The sequence below is a fragment of the Leptonychotes weddellii genome, chromosome 2 (assembly GCF_054177405.1).
Source record: "Leptonychotes weddellii isolate Sample4059 chromosome 2, ASM5417740v2, whole genome shotgun sequence".
NCBI classification, from domain to species: domain Eukaryota; kingdom Metazoa; phylum Chordata; class Mammalia; order Carnivora; family Phocidae; genus Leptonychotes; species Leptonychotes weddellii.
In genome coordinates, this window is record NC_138370.1 from 948252 (window position 1) to 965195 (window position 16944).

Below are 16944 nucleotides of genomic sequence, written 5' to 3' on the forward strand. Positions count from 1 at the left end.
GTGACCGTTGGGCCGCATCTCGGCGGTGGGTAGGCCTTCCAGCAGGCTTTTGGGGTTCACAGTCACTGGGGAGTACTGTGAATACTGCTTGGGAGCGGGAACGAGGGCAGTTTGATTGCTACTGTGTGTCTTGCCGACACGGAGGTCCCTGTGGTTTTGGAATAGTGGCCCCCTCGCTGTGGGTCCTTGGGGGTCACGCTGAGCCGCTCTGGAGTGCCGGCTGGCCACTCGCGGCCGGGACAGCCATACGACCTGGGGGTTAAGATGTGTGGGGGGCCAGCAGCAGCGGGCAGTGACCTGGCGGCAAGGCCCCAGCGGCAGCCAGAGCCCCGTGCGTCGCTTCTCTTTTATTTCCCCAGAACCAGCTCGAGGCCCACCAGGAAGAAGGCATGGTGGTCTCCCACATGGTCATCGCCGGCGTGGGGATCTGGATCGCCTTCACCTCCGGGTCCACGCTTCGCCTCTTTCACACCGAGACACTCAAGCATCTGCAGGACATCAACATAGCCACGCCAGTTCACCATATGCTGCCAGGTAATTGGATCCGGATGGGGAAGGTCCTGAGGGAGAAGGTGGGGGGCGTGGGGTGCAGGCGCGGCCCCTTCTAGGCCAGGACACAGGAGTGAGTCTGTGCGTTAGCCTAGAGCCCAATTAGAGCACGGTTTTTATGGCTCAGAAGCCCGTGACCATAGTACGTTGCTTGTAGTTGAGCTTCATAAGACCAGACCGTGGGAGCAAGGACCTCAGCTTGAAGAACAGAGAGAAGGAAAAGAGTCACTTTTTAGTAGAGAGGGTTCTCGGGGGAAGCCAGAGACGCAGCATCTCAGCTGGGAGCCCACCAGGCACAGAGTGGGAAGGGTGCCCCCAGCAGAGGGGACAAAACAGGACAAGGTGCAGAAATGGGACTGTGGGGACAGCAGGTAGCTAGTGTGTGTGCACGTGGCTAGTGTGTGCATGTGTGTGGAGCTGATGTGGGTGTGTGCATGGAGCTAGTGTGTGTGTGCACGTGGCTAGTGTGTGCGTATGTGTGGAGCTGATGTGGGTCTGTGCATGGAGCTAGTGTGTGTGTGCACGTGGCCAGTGTGTGCATGTGTGTGGAGCTGCTGTGGGTGTGTGCATGGAGCTAGTGTGTGTGTGCACGTGGGTAGTATGTACATATGCATGGAGCTCGTGTGTGTGCACGTGGCTAGTGTGTGCATGTGTGTGGAGCTGATGTGGGTCTATGCATGGAGCTAGTGTGTGTGTGCACGTGGGTAGTATGTACATATGCATGGAGCTGATGTGGATCTATGCATGGAGCTCATATGTGTGTGCACGTGGCTAGTGTGTGCATGTGTGTGGAGCTGATGTGGGTCTGTGCATGGAGCTAGTGTGTGTGTGCACGTGGCCAGTGTGTGCATATGCGTGCAGCTAATGTGGGTCTATGCATGGAGCTAGTGTGTATGTGCACTTGGCTAGTGTGTGCATATGCGTGGAGCTGATGTGGGTTTATGCATGGAGCTAGTATGTGTGTGCACGTGGCTAGTGTGTGCATGTGTGTGGAGCTGATGTGGGTCTATGCATGGAGCTAGTGTGTGTGTGCATGTGGCTGGCATGTGTGAACATGTAGCTCGTGTGTGCATGTGCATATGTGTAGTGTGTGTGCTACACACACAGAAACCTGTGAGTAGTGTATATATGAGCACGTAGCCGGTAAGTACAAGCAGGCACCTAGTACGTATGAGTGTGTTGTTGCATATGTACACATGTAGGTATAGTCATGTGGGCAGTCTGTAAGCTTCCAGCCAATATGTATACATTTGTATTTCATGTAGCTGGTACACATAAGCACATAACTAGAATATAGTCACGTACCTGGTTTGTATAAGCATGTAGTTCACATGTGTATGTTATGTGTAAACGTGTAGATGGTACGCCTGTGTAACTGCTGAATATGAGCATGTGGCTGGTGTGTGTGCAGATGTGCCTGGTGTGTGGAGCCACGTAGCTGGTGTGTGTGCAGACATGTAGCTGGTGCAGATATGTGGCTGGTGTGTGTGTCCAGACGTGGCTGGTATGTGCAGACGTGGCTGGTATCTGTGTTCAGACATGTCACTGGTATGTGTAGGCACGTGGCTGGTGTATGGAGCCACGTAGCTGGTGTGTGTGCAGACACGCGGCTGGTGTGTGTGCAGACACGTAGGTGGTGTGTGGAGACACGTGGCTGGTGTGTGTGTGCAGACACGTGGCTGGTGTGTGGAGACACGTGTGTGTGCAGACACGTGGCTGGTGTGTGGAGCCACGTGGCTGGTGTGTGTGCGCACACGTAGCTGGTGTGTGGAGACACGTGGCTTGTGTGTGCAGACATGGGTCTGGTATCTGTGTTCAGACATGTCATTGGCATGTGCAGACACATGGCTGGTGTGTGTGCAGACACATCGCTGGTGTGTGGAGACACGTGGCTGGTGTGTGTGTGCAGACACATCGCTGGTGTGTGTGTGCAGACACGTGGCTGGTGTGTGGAGACACGTGGCTGGTCTGTGTGTGCAGACACGTGGCTGGTGTGTGGAGCCACGTGGCTGGTGTGTGTGCAGACATGTGGCTGGTGTGTGGAGCCACGTGGCTGGTGTGTGTGCGCACACGTAGCTGGTGTGTGGAGACACGTGGCTTGCGTGTGCAGACATGGGTCTGGTATCTGTGTTCAGACATGTCATTGGCGTGTGCAGACACGTGGCTGGTGTGTGTGCAGACACGTGGCTGGTGTGTGTGCAGACACATCGCTGGTGTGTGGAGACACGTGGCTGGTATGTGTGTGCAGACACGTGGCTGGTGTGTGGAGCCACGCGGCTGCTATGCGTATGCGTGTAGATGGTACTTGTAGGCATGTCACTGCTATGTGCAGGCACACGGCTAGTGTATGTAGGCACGTGGCTGGGACCTGCAGGCACGTAGCAAGTGTGGGTATAAGCAGGGGGCCGTTGTGTAGGAGCTGACGGGCAGAGGGAAGGAAGAGGCCGGAGAGGTTGTGTGGCCGCAAGTTGCAAGGGCGGGAGGGGGGCAGTGGGGACCCGCCTGTGGTCCGGAGGGGCCCACCTCGCGAGCCGCCGCGAGAACCCAGGGAGAAGCAGAGTCCCCTGGGGCAAGACTGACGAGGGAGAGGAAGGGCCAGAAAGTCTGAGATTTGGGGCCTGGGTTTTTGGGAAGAACGTAAAATCATCAACAGACATGGGGTCACAGCCAGTTTGGGGAAAAGTGTCTGTTGCATTTGGTGCTGCTGAGCACAGCAGCCTCGTAGGAAATTGGAAGGGGGTCTGGCGCGTGGACAGGGAGTCAGGAAAGGGGCCACAGTCGGGGAGTTCGACGGGCGATGAACAATGAGGGACGGGGAACAGGGCAGGAAGTGTCAGGTCAGAGCATCAGATCCCACCCTCAGGAGGTGAGAGGAGTGTGCAGAGTCAGAAAGAAGGGGTGTCAGGAGCCAGGAGAGCCCTGCAATGTGCATCCAAGGGGCCAGGAGGGGAGCACCAGGCGGGGGACGGCCGAGCATGTGGCCTGAGTGCTGGTGTGTGTGTGCGTGCACACGTGGGTGTGCACGTGGGGGTGCAGTTGTGTGTCCATGAGGGTGGGTGGTGCGTGTGCACATATGTGCACGTGTGTGTGTGCATGTGTGAGGACTGTGTGCAGATGAGAGTGTGGGTTACGTGTGTGTGTGCATATGTGTGCGGGAGGAGCTTTGCTGCAAATGTTTTAAGAGCAGTGGGGACCAGGGAGGTAAAGAGATTGAATTTAGGTTTCAGTTTGGAAAAGCTAATAGCAAAAGGCTAATAAGCCAGATCAGAGAACCCCAGTCAAGTTGCCAATTAGTTGACTTTACATGTTTGATAGGATTTTAAATTTTGCAAGCCCGTAAGTGTGAAGAAAACCTCTTAGAGGTTATCTGGGTCCCCTGCCCATGTAGGCAGTAAACCAAGTTATCAAAATCTCACAAATTCAGCGCAAATCATATTCTGGCCGGGTAGCCTGTGTATACATATTTATTTTTTAGCCGTCATTTAAAGGAAGTAAGACTGTGGTGGTACCACTGGGAGGTTTTGTTTTTGTTTGGTGGTTGATGGTTGGTTGATTGTCCATTAGTGATTGGTCGGTTGGTGGTTGTTGATCAGTTGGTTGATAGGTGGTTGTTGGTTGGTTGGTAGTTGGTTGGTGGTTGGCTGGTTGGTGGTTGGCCAGTTGGTGCTTGTTGGTCGGTTGGTTGTTGGCTCGTTGGTATTTGGTGGTTGGTTGTTGGCCAGTTGGTGGTGGTTGGTGCTTGTTGGTTGGCTGGTTGGTGGTTGCCTGGTTGGTAATTGGTGGTCGTTGGTGGTTGGTTGGTAGTTGGTGCTTGTTGATTGGCTGGTTGCTTGTTGCCTGGTTGGTAATTATTGGTGGTCGTTGGTGGTTGGTTGGTAGTTGGTGGTTGGTTGTTGGCTGGTTGGTGGTGGTTGGCTGATTGTTGGCTGATTGGTGGTGGGTGGTGGTTGGTAACAATGTTGAAGACGTGTGTAGCTTCAGCAGAAGGTGTGAGAGGAATAGTTGCCGTTGATACATGAAAAACAGGATAAGGGGTCAAGTTCTAGAAAGACTGCCTCTGACAAGTGGAACATTGGTATTGGACATGGGGAGGGAGGAGTTGAGGGTGGAGGAGAGCAGGAAATAGGGTGGGTGACATGTTTGGGCTTGCTGAGTGCGGGAGAGCGGTTCCTTTGCTGGTTTTATGTCTTTACTGGGATGTCTGACACACAGAGCTGTTTCCGGCATGCGGCTCCTCGTTTTGATGTCTGTGTACATTGTGAAGGGCTCGGTGCAGCCAGGCTAACGAGCACATTCTCCACTTTGTCGTTGCCGTGTGTGCCCGCGTGTGCATGTGGCGAGGAGATCCAGTGCAGGGGGCAACTCTGTACAAATCACTTCCTAAAGAATGTAGGGAGATTTTGTGTCATGAGGACACCAGATTTACAGAACAGACAAGTTGACATTGACGGAAACGGAGGACGGCCTCCTGGCTCTGAGCACATGGGTGCTTCTCCGGGGCCGATGGGTTTTCTCTTGCACACACGCTGGTGGAACAGATGTTTGCGGTGAGGGTCTGTTGTCATGGGTGGCAGGAAACAAAGTCAGATTCACCTCTAACCAGAACAGGCAGTCGTCTTGTCCGTGAGCGGCCGGGTCCGTCCAGGGGGATGGTGGGTGGCTGCTGCCGAGGGGCTGCCTTCTGAGCCCTCGAGTCCTGCCCCGCTGTCCCCCCGGCCTCACCGGATAAGCAGCCCCGGTGGTGGGAGCCGGACCCGCTGTCATCCTGCCCTTGCTCCCCAAGGTCACGGCGGGTCCAGGCCCCCCACAGACTAGCCGAGACGTGCCCCAGGCCAGCACCTGTCTCCCAGGACTGTGGTCCACCCACCCCTGCTGACCTCAAGTCCACACTGCGTTTACAGACCCACGCATGGGTGCTGTTTCCTCCGTTCCTCGTGACCGTGTTCATGGCTGGTTTTACCCTCCATTAATGACTCCCTTGTTTTTCGACCTGCGTGGTGCTGCGTGTGCTGATCATGGACCCACATGGGCCCTGGCAACGCCAAGAGCGTGTGCAGAGAGACCCTCGGGCATCTGGCAACACCATTTCCCGAGCGCACCCTCCGTGGGCCAGGTGCTGGCATCCACCCCAGGCTCGGCTCTGCCCCTGCAGTCCCAACACACGCTCCCTCTGACGCTGTCTGCCGGGTCCGTCTGTCGTGGGTCTTCATCCCGGTCTCTCTCCGACGCCGTCTGCGGGTCCGTCTGTCATGGGTCTTCATCCCGGTCTCTCTCCGACGCCGTCTGCGGGTCCGTCTGTCATGGGTCTTCATCCCGGTCTCTCTCCGACGCCGTCTCCCGGTTCCCTCTGTTGTGGGTCTTCATCCCGGTCTCCTTACGACACTGTCCGCTGGGTCCGTCTGTCGTGGGTCTTCATCCAGGTCTCCCTCCGACGCCGTCTGCGGGTCCGTCTGTCGTGGGTCTTCATCCCGGTCTCTCTCCGACGCCGTCTCCCGGTTCCCTCTGTTGTGGGTCTTCATCCTGGTCTCCCTCCAGTGCTGTCTGCTGGGTCTGTCTGTGGTGGGTCTTCCTCCCGGTGTCTCTCCGATGCTGTCTGCCGGGTCCCTCTGTCGTGGGTCTTCATCCCGGTCTCTCTCCGACGCCGGCTGCCGGGTCCGTCTGTCGTGGGTCTTCATCCCGGTGTCCGTCTGCTGCTGCAAAAGCACAAAGTGAGCATCCAGTCCAGACTGGGGCGTATGGTTTCCCAAAGTCGCTTACCCCCAGTGTGTGGGGGCACCTGACGCCCTCCCTGCACACCCTGTTCCCCCCGGAGGTTGTCTTGCCGCCGTGGCGCATCGCCCTGGAAGGAGGATGAGGGTGTGGAGAGCAGTTCCAGTCCCACTAGAATGCTCTTGCACTGGTTATGCTTCCCACCACGGCTGTTGAGTACAGCGCTCGGAAAGCCGTGACCCAAAATTGGTCTGATTTTCACTGCATTTTGTGAGTTAGAGGACAAGATGCCCAAAGAGCCGTGTCCTCCTTTTCTACCACCCGTCCCATCCTCAGGCCAGTGTTTCCTAGTGACGAGCGTTGGTGCACTCAGCTTTACCCTCAGATGACTCCACGCATGTTTATGCTGTGCGGATGTAGGCGCATTGGAGTCCTCCGGGCTGTGTCACCCCCGGGACCCTCCTGTCCGTGACCGCCCACACACCTGCGCGTTCTGTGCATGCACGAACATCAAACCTCCAGTCTAGACTTGTGTCCTTGACGCGGCTCGGGTGGGTTGTGTTGTGTACCTATATACATAAAATTACCCTTTTGTGCTCTTACTGGACTATCAAATCCAGTAGGTTCTAAAGATGAAGACTTCCCATGCTAGAAAGAACAAAATTTGAAAATAAAATTGATATTCTATAACTCAGGCCCTTTGTTGGAAGTGACCAAAGCTTCACGGAACCTGGGTCATCCTTGGGGGTCCGAACACGCTCCCACTTGTGGACTCTAGGATTGTGCAGACTGGGCAGGGTCGATGTCTTCCGTTCAGAATTCAGTTCTGAAAACCGTCACACTCACGCTGTTTGGCACTAACCACATCCCACGTCACATCGTCTAACAAGTGACAGTGAACTTGTCCGTGACGAGCACGCATGTTTTGTAGAGCAAACTTCTGGGTTATGAAGGCGTAGAATTTACAGCAAGCGCATTGGAAGGAGCTTTGTGAATTGTAGGTCGCAAGCAGTCCCGTCACCCCGTGATGGAGGTTTTGCTGCGCTGTCCGGAATATTCAAGGGAAAATATTTTGATGGAAAAGTTCTGAGAGTTCATGTTAAATCAGCCTTTCTGTGTCCCCACTGAGTGAGCACATTGCCTGCCAGGAGGGACCAGCCACATAAAATGGCCGAATTAGGATTTTTTAAAAATCAGTGTAACTTTAAAAAAAAAATACACATTGACCACACTAAAAGCTTCAGCAAATTAAACCAGACTCAAAATTATTTGTGAATTAGGAAGCGAAACTGAGGATTGGGGTTTGGTGTCTTCCTGCATCCTGGTGACATCTAGGTGAGCCAGCAGTGAGCCGGTCGGCGGCCGAACCCGGGCGAGCCAGCAGCTGGGCCCTGCCCGTGTGCTGTGGTTTATGTTCAGGGCTGGAGGTGCAGAGAGAGTCCCAGCTGGTGCATTTCCTCCCACACTGAGGCCCGTTGCTGCTTCTGTTCCTTCTGTGGGTGTGTTTATTACGAGCACGTGGGTAAGCCTTCCAGCATGTGATGTGTCACTCAGTATTAACGGCTGTGGGTTGGTCTCATTTGCTTCTGAAAGTGGCCGCACACCAGTACCTGTATGTTTTATAGGTATTTTATACCTGTACGCAAAATTAACACAGATTGCCCACCCATCTCCAAAACCAAGTCATTCAAACAGGCAGATGTCCAGAATTCCTGGGGACAAAAACACTATTAGCTTTTATTTATTTATTTTTTTTAAAGATTTTATTTATTTATTTGACAGACAGAGATACAGTGAGAGAGGGATCACAAGCAGAGGGAGTGGGAGAGGGAGAAGCAGGCTTCCCGCGGAGCAGGGAGCCCGATGCGGGGCTCGATCCCAGGACCCTGGGACCATGACCTGAGCCGAAGGCGGACGCTTAACGACTGAGCCACCCAGGCGCCCCCACTATTAGCTTTTAAAAGAACATATAAGTCTATATTGAGAAATAAAACCAAATCTTTTAATTTTTTGTAAATTTTGTTTTGGTTTTGTTTTGGGGTCTTTTTGGGGAGAGGGTCTTGGGTTTTGTGTGTTGTGTGTGTGTGTGTTTATCGTTGCAAGAGAATTCATAAAAACGGTCACGTTAACCTACCTTTGGCCTGGTATTAGACCATTTGCGTCCGTGTTTTTCTGCAAGATGGACTTCAGGTGGAATTCAGCCATATGGGAGGCGACCTCCATTTCTACAGGGGAAGCAGCGCGTTGTTTTAAATGCCACCTTCGCCTCTCACGGGCAGTCTGCCTGTCCGCCCTGGGGCCAGCAGAGGGACGCCCGGAGTCCCCGGGACTCTCCTCGGACGCGTGGCCGTAGTATGGCAGCAGCGAGTCCCGCGGCGCCCAGAAGCACCCTCCCGGCCCGATGATGCCTCTGGGTCCCGGGGCTGTAAAACCAAACCAGACAAGCAGCCAAAGCCGTGAAGGCCCGTCTGACCCCGCTGTTCCCCGCGAACCTTTCCCGCGGGAGGTGACCTGTGCCCGAGCTGTGCTGTGGGGCGCGTGCGGGACGTCTGTCCTGGGCGCGCTACGGCCCCCCTCTCCTGGCAGGCGTGGGGGCTCCTCCTGCTGGGGTGCCCAGGACAGAAGCCCGGCCCCTGGTGTCTCTCTTCCCTGCAGCGGAAGTGAGCACAGTGTGTGGTTGGAGAGCCCGGGAGGGCATGCTCAGCACAGCAAGCGCTCTGGCTGGAGGCCGGTGGCGTTTCCAGGCAGGGCACTGACCGCCTGTCCCCAGCGCTGCGCGGCTGCCGAGACCACTCCACTTCCCTCTGTCCGTCCAGGGCACCAGCGCCTGTCTGTGACCAGCCTGCTCGTCTGCCACGGCTTGCTGATGGTCGGCACCAGCCTGGGCATCGTGGTGGCCTTGCCCGTCCCGCGTCTGCAGGGCATCCCCAAGGTGACTGGTGAGTAGACGCCCCTGCAGGCCTGCGCCTCCCGGGCCCCTGTCCCGCCCTGTGCTCTCACCAAACCCTCCATCTCTGTCATGCTCTCGCATCCCGGGAGCTGCTTACACACTGTGCATTATCACTCTTTCTTCTTTTAGCGTACTTTATAGACTGTTAATGTGAATCACCAGTTCCTACTCCTGTTTTTCTGCTGCTTATGTTAGTGGCCCAGGGAGAATCTTACCCCAAAAACATGTTTTCGTGTTCCCTTTGTTGCCACTTACTACTCTGTCACTTAGATACATGATTTTGCTCAATGGCAGTGGATTCTTTTTACATTTTGTATTACAAAGAAGGAAGCTCAGCATCTGAACAGGATTTTTGCAATGTTGGTAGGGTTCAAATGGGTAGAGTCTTTTCAGGAAGCGATTTGGCATTTTGGATCACGAGCCTAAAAATGCTCGTGTGTCTGGAGTCAGGATTTTTCAGTTCTGAAATCTGCCTTGGGAAGCAGCCGAGTCTATGAACAAAAGCAAGATGCAAAAAAGATACTTGACACAGCATTCAGTTTTTCATAGCACAAAGTAGGACACAACTTAAAAATTAGGGGTGAAGAGAGATTTAAGAAAATGGTCGTACTGCCGTTTTAGAATGTAGCAAAGCTGGTAAAAACAATGTTTGTGGAGAGCTTTGAATGATACGGGAAAGCGTTAATTCTATAAGTAAAACCAGCATGTGATGTGTCTTAAATTTTATATTGATTACATAATATCAGCCATGTGGGAAAAAAATCTCAGAGAAAAAGATTTGTAGGAAATTCACCAGAATGTTAATAAAGATTCTGTTCCTACATCCTCTTCCTAATGACAACACCAGAATATTTCATGTGACTTCAGACGCCCTTCCTTCCTCAGCGAGCTGTGACAGACTATGGTAAATAGGTCTGTGGTTTACATAAGTTCAAGAGCCACCTGTTAAGGTTAAGGATTCCAGTTTTGTTCATGTCTCCATTTCTGTTTTTATTATTATCCATATACGGCACACACAGCATCGCATGTGACGAACACGTCCAGTTTCCATGGTGCCGGTGAAGGGGTCACCCTCCAGCTTCCACCGGCCCGGGCGGACCGCGCCCCTCCTACCTTCGGTGCCCCCCCCCAACCATCCCCAACCATACAGAACCGTTCTCCTGAGTTGCATATCCTCATTCCATTGGTTTTTCCATATAATCTTGCCAGTTTGTACCTCAAAAACCCAAATTTGTAATTTCGCTGTTTCTCCCATTTCCTCGATTTGCCTCCTAACGTAGGTATTTCTCCGTAACTCTTTTTGTTTCAACGTTACTGCCGAGAGGCGTCCTTGCTGGCGCGAGAGAGTGCGGCTCGCTCGTGCTCGCTGGTGTAGGGTAGCCTTTGGCGTCCGCGGGCCCCACGGAGGCTGACCGGTGTCCAGTGTCCCATGTTCTGTGTTGCTTGTGATGCCTCTGTGCGTGTTCGTCCGGCCCGCGTCCTTCTGGGGTGCACGCCGGGCGCGAATCACTGCGCGTACGAAACGCCTGTGCTCACCTGCCCGAGGTGACCCGGAGATGTTTCCCCCGGTTGTCACGTCGGGGGACGCCTCCCTCGCTGGTGTCTGAGCCTTCCTGCCCCTCCGCCCCGCCCCGTACCTGCGGGGTGTCCGCTCTGTTCACGGAGGAACGGCAGCTCGCCCTGGCTAAAGAACCCTGTAATTTTACCTGCTTTGGCCAAGGTGGGATGAAGGTAAGGGCTCTTGCCTGTGTTAGCCTTAAAGCACTTGGTGAAAAAGGGCACATGCTTGCCATGTCCGTCACCTCACCCATGAAGCGCTTGCCAAGTGTGGACACCCTGTTCCCACCTGACAACATAGGGGCAGGGTGTTTGGGGACGGGGAATAATCCTTGTTTCAAAACAGACCTCTGGGTAGTTTCTGACATGTGCTCTTGGGTGAGGTGAGGATTTTAAAGTTAAATTCACATCACTCCTAAATTGAAAAGTCCCCCCTAAATAAATTAATTAGATAGATGGATAGAAAAGTCCCCAATTTAATTAAAACAATGGAAGGAACTCATTCTAAACTCTAGAACCTTCTTATAATGAGAGATGGCAGGAAGCTGCTGGTATTTTAAGCATCTTGTGCCTAGAACACACACATGTCTGGCACTTAATTTTTCAATCAAGACTTAGGAAAATCACATCTACATCTCTGTAGCACGGGGAACAGGAGGACTGCTCTTTTACTGCTAAGAGTCCCATGCGGGTGTTAGGGGTTTAGACCACCACTCTGAAAGCTTTCTGGGAATTAAGTGGAAGTCCGCGAGAATGCGACCGGGCGCCATTCTGGCTTTAAGCTGTCCCTTGGTATCCGAGTTCTGCGTGGGTTCCTGTGGTTTGGACAAGGGAGAGATGCTTGCTGATTCCTCTGTGATCCTGTCTGTTGCATGCGGTGCGCGCGGAATGACCCCCACTCAGGAAGAGGCATGGTCTCCTACCACGCGCACAACGGGCCCGTCAAGTTCCTGGTCATGGCCACCGCTGCTGTCAGGACAGACAAGGACAAGCCCGCGGACAGCCCGCCCCCCGGCGCAGAGCCCCAGGACGAAGAACAGAAGGAGGCGCTGCCCGGCGAGGGGCCCGGCCTGAGCCCGAGCGGCGCAGACGCCGTCTGGCTGGGGGGCTCTCTGGGCTCCGTGACTCACCGAAGCGATTTCTCCTCGTCCTCTGGGTCCCTGACCCCCTCGCAGGGCTCGGGCTCCCTGGAGCCCAGATCGGAGGAGAGTATGGTCTACGACCTTCTGCGGCTCCCCAGCGTCCTGCCGAGCAGAGGGCGGCGGGCCAGGAGGGCGAAAGCCAGCTCGGTGCTGGTGGCGTGTGGGGGCCAGGGCCACCGGCGGGTGAGCAGGAAGGCCCGGCAGCAGCGCCCAGAGGAGCTGGCCTCCTCCGTCATGGTCTGGCAGATCCCCCTGCTGAACGCGTGAGCCGGGGCGTTGGCAGCCGAGGACGGCTCTCAGCCGCGTCGGGTGACTTGGGGGGCTGTAGCCTGTCTACACTGGTTGAGGATGAATTAGGTCTTTGGGGAAGGCACGTGCAATATCATCGTGGTGTCGTGGTGGTGGGTTCCTGCCGGCCGGTCCCCTCTGTCCACACAGAGGCAGGTGCAGCTGCCGTGAGGAGGCAGCACGCGGGGGCCGTCGGGAGCTGCGGGAGGGCACCCCGCTCCTGACCGCCGCGGCCCACGCACACGCCCGGGGTGCCCCAGACCGACTCCCGGGCCCTGCTACCCCGAGAATTTGCAGACTAAGAACGTCTGGGAAGATATAACCTGTTCAGTAGTATGGACACTTACTAACAGTTCTTAGAATAATAACTTTACTTGATTCAGAGTCACTGCTTTTATTTATAAGGTCTATCTCTAAATTCTGGAGTAGAGTTTGTAACAATGAAGAAAGCCAGTGAACACACACCAGTCCAGCAGCGCTGCTGGACTGGTTTGCTTTCTGAAGCGAACTGGGTTTTCCAAAGTGGTGCCCTGTGTGTATTGTATATTTTAACAAAGTGGTATTTTTATATTGCTTTTTTGTCTATTAAAAATTAACAGTTAACGTTTCAGTCAATACATGATCTGTAACATTTCACAAATAATGTTTGCTTTGAACCAAAATGCTCAAAACCTCATCAACATTTGGACTCGAGCACCAACGCCAAACTCTTCCTCCCTCCTCGCGTCCAAGAGTATTGATGCCCATGTCCGAAGAGTGTGTGTTTCCCTGTTGTAGGAAATGCGCAGAGAGGGCGCCGGCCGGCTCTTTCACGGTGCTAGTCGGTGTGGCCGTGGGACGCGGGCCGAGGCGGGCAGCCCTGCCCTCACGCGCCCTGTCACTTCGCCGCGTCTCCCACGGGCGCACAGGCTCTGCTCTGCGCTCACGAAGCCGGGGCGCGCGTCTGGGTGTGCGGCTGAGCAGCGAGTCCGTGGCGCTCCGTGTGGATTCATGCATCCGTGTCGTACTTACTGAGGGCTTTAAAACCATTTCTGCAGGCGTCACGGGAGGTAAATTTCTCAGCACTTTACAGATGACTAGAAATGCTAATTTCATGACCCAGCCAAATATTTTCTAAGGTGCATATATGCCCCCACTGTGAAAGTAATATCTTCCCAAGCTTCCTTAAATTGTTAGCTGCTATCTTCAATCATCAATAAAGTCTTTATTTAAAAATACCGTATTCGAATTGCCTTTTCTTCCCCCGTGAACCGTGGAGGGGCACTTACGTTCTGTTCTGGCAAGGCGAGGGGTGGCCCGGTGGGCCCTTTGGGATTCAGGCGCTCCACCTGCCTGTTTGGGAGTTCGGTACAAACTCCAGAGACTGTCACAACCTGAGTAGGAAAGTATGCTGTGATTCGAGGCAGGTGCCGAGAAATGTTCAAGGACTCACGTACTTGCCAGTTTGTATTTTGAGTGACATCATGAGTTGAATGAATTTCGTGTAAAATACAGAAATATCTGTGGTGGACCAGGCTCCGTAATATTTGCGCCGAGTGAAACCGTGGAGTTTCTCGGTCTTTTTACGGGCTAAATGAAACAAAACTACTCTGATGTGCATTTTATTGAAACCTTGGTACTCAAAGGCGTTTGGTCTTCATCAATATCTCAAAAAACTCAAAACCACCAAGTTTTCTTATGGCATAAGTAAGTAAAAAAAAAAACAAAAACAAAACACAGCACCCGTTGAGGTTTACATTTACGTTAGAATTCCGACACATTTAGACAAACCTCGCGTGACGCCGTCTGTCTTACTCACGGGTCAGAAGTCTGGCCGGGCTCTGTGTTGGGCTCTGTGCAGTGAGGGCCTCCCTGTGGGGCCGTCACTGTCTCTGGTCACGCACCTCCCGACAGAGCACTGAGCCCCTCCTGGGCCGCAGACAGAGCAGTCTGCCTGGGACCCAGGGCCACGCTGGTGTGTCTGTCCCCCCGTTTGCAAGGAGACCGGGATTCACTGCCCTGCCTTGGGGCGAGCCGGGTTCCCTTGGGCCCCCCCTCCCAGCCCCGGGGCAACAGCTGGTGGGCCCACCTGCCTCCGTGTGGGCTTGGCTGCCCGGCAGCATCCTGGGACCAACAGTGTCTGGCCACGGGTGTGGGTGAGTTGGGGCCAGTGCTGTGCCCTGATGTGTCCCCCAAAATTCATGTGTTGAAATCCTAACCTCCACGGTGGTGGTAGGAGGTGGGAGATCGTGAGGTCGTGAGGGTGGAGCCCCATGATGGGAGCTCCCAGCCCCTCCACCTGGTGAGGACACAGTAAGAACTCTGCGAGCCAGGGAGGCCTCACCTGACGCTGGCTCTGCTGGGCCTTGACCCTGGACGTCCAGCCCCAAGGGGTAAACGTCAGAGCAGCCCCCTGTCTTCCCCTGGAGGGCGCTTCTCACCTCTGCAGCCTCAAGCGCTGCTGAAGTTCAGGTCCTGTTTCCAAAGGGGAAACGAAACTTCCGGCAAACCAGCAGTCAGGACGGGCTGCCCCTGTGGGCAGCGACCCAGCAAGCAGAGGATGGCTCCCGCCGGGCTGGTTGCCGCTGCCGCGAGGAGCCAGGGTCCCACCGCACCAGGAGCGCGGGGCTCCCCGACGAGGCTCATCCGGCTCCCCGGCCCTGACAAATACCCCGCTGCGGCCTCCACGGCCACACAGGTGCGGACAGCTCACCCCCGGGCCAGCCGATGCGCGGCCTGAGGAGCAGGGCCATCTGGAGCGGGTGGGGTGCAGCGTGCAGGCGAAGACCCCCGGTCACAGCACGAGCAGCAGGAGCAGGGCCGGCCATGCACCTTCTCCACGTCTTGGGAGGCGGGTGCCGTGACCCCTGAAGGAACGGAGGAGTGGGGACCCGTCCTGTGGGGTAAACTAAGCCGTGGGAGGCAAGAGACGCTGAGCCTCCAGGGGGGTCTGGGCCCTTTCAGGGGAGAAGGGGCGGCATCTGGCTCCTACAAACATGGGCAGGTTGGAAGCCGGGTACCCTCGGGGAGCGCAAACACACCTGCAAATCTGTGGGGGCCTGGGACCATCCCCGGACTCCTGGGGCATTCAGCCACCTGCTGGGCAGGGAGCCCCCGGGGTCTCAGCGCCCCCATACTTCGGGGCCCAAGCTGAGGAGGGACTCAGCTCCAGCAGCCGACCAGGGGGTGAGTAACCCAGCTCCGAAGCTCAGCAGATAATGGGCTGCTGGGAAAACGTAGGGTAAAAGGAGGGCAGACAAACTGCCTTCCCCCTGCCCCAGCCCTCTGACCCTCCCCCCTCACCTCCCTGCACCAGCCCTCTGACCCTCCCGCCTCCCTCCCTGGACCAGCCCTCTGACCCTCCTGCCCCACCTTCCTGCCCCAGCTCTCTGACCCTCCAGCTTCATCTCCCCGCCCCAGCCTTCTGGCTGCCCTGTGATTGCACCTGCTTGTGAATAAAGCATTGGCAAGCTTGGCCCAGACAGCCATCCCCAATCTAGCTACAGGGAGTGGGGTCCCATCTGGACTGACTTGGCACATAAAGAGGTGACCAGACAGAATAAGAAGAGGCCCGGCTGAATCAGGGAGCAGCTGGGTGCACCCTCAGAAGCAGCAAGACAGCAAGTCTGGAGAACTGTGATGTCCTGGAGGGTTTCGGAGATGGGAAATGTGCAGACCTTGTCCTGAGGCCAAAGAATTGTTCAGTGTAGCGGGACTCATCTGGGGGGTGACATCAGGCCTCCCGTGATGGGGGGGGTGTCCTGGTGCTCTTGAGGATGAGAGCCACACGGGGATGGTGAGAAGGCTTTCCTACAGCTGTCCTCTGCTTGTGCCCTCCATGTCCTCCACACCCCCACTTCCTGTCTTCCCATCCTGGGTGGGGACGCCCCCACCTCCTCCTGCCCCCCATCCTGGTCAGGACGCCCCACCTCCCCATCCTGGTCAGGGACCCCCACCTCCTCCTGTCTCCCCATCCTGGTCAGGGACCCCCACCTCCTGTCTCCCCATCCTGGTCAGGGCACCCCACCTTCTGTCTCCCCATCCTGGTCAGGGCGCCCCACCTTCTGTCTCCCCATCCTGGTCAGGGCGCCCCACCTTCTGTCTCCCCATCCTGGTCAGGACGCCCCACCTCCTATCTTCCCATCCTGTTCAGGGTGCCCCACCTCCTCCTGTCTCCGCCCCCTGGCCCCTTGTCAGGGGGCAGCTGGTGGGGGTTGGCTGGATCAGACCCCCCCCCCCAACGCTGACCTGCAGATGTTCCAGAGCCCCTGCAGGGACCCAGTTTTGACTTGATCCGCTTGGGCTGTTCCCGCACGGCCTCCTGTGTCTGCCCCTTTGGCTGAGTCTTTTCTGCAGTCTGAGCCTTCGGGGACGCATTTTTCTGAGATCACCGTTTCCTCTGCAGCCCTGCTTCAGACGGGGCCCTGCAAGAAGTCCCTGTTCCGGCAGAGAGACGAAATGTCCTAAGGGCCGGGCCCGGGCCCACTGCTGCCCCTTGAGCCCCCAGGCCATGAAACCAGCAGCCGCGCAGTGGAAGATGCACACCTGCCCCAAAAGCCGGGATGAGGCCTCCTCTCAGGGACCCTCTTCCTGGTTCCGTGAACCCCGGGCCTGCGGGGCTTGCTTCGGGGGGGGCTGGTTGGTGCTTCAGTGCAGCCCACATCAAGACGGAAGGCCTTTCGCTCGTCAGGAATGGGTGACTCGCTTCACTTTCTGGGGTATTTTTGACCAGCTGTAGAAAATGGGATTTTTGCAAATGGAGTCATCCTG

General features: G+C 55.6%; 1 protein-coding gene across 1 annotated transcript in view; it reads left to right on the forward strand.

Moving 5' to 3' along the window:
• The window catches only part of ARHGEF10 (Rho guanine nucleotide exchange factor 10), an 85134-nt gene extending 71722 nt beyond the window's left edge, over positions 1–13412 (forward strand). Inside the window, exons 19-21 of the mRNA XM_081812879.1 lie at positions 360–534; positions 9075–9197; positions 11669–13412. Coding sequence (XP_081669005.1) covers positions 360–534; positions 9075–9197; positions 11669–12174 — 804 coding nt within the window. The 3' untranslated portion in view covers positions 12175–13412. The remainder of the gene's footprint in view (positions 1–359; positions 535–9074; positions 9198–11668) is intronic.
• The last annotated feature ends 3532 nt before the right edge of the window (positions 13413–16944 follow it).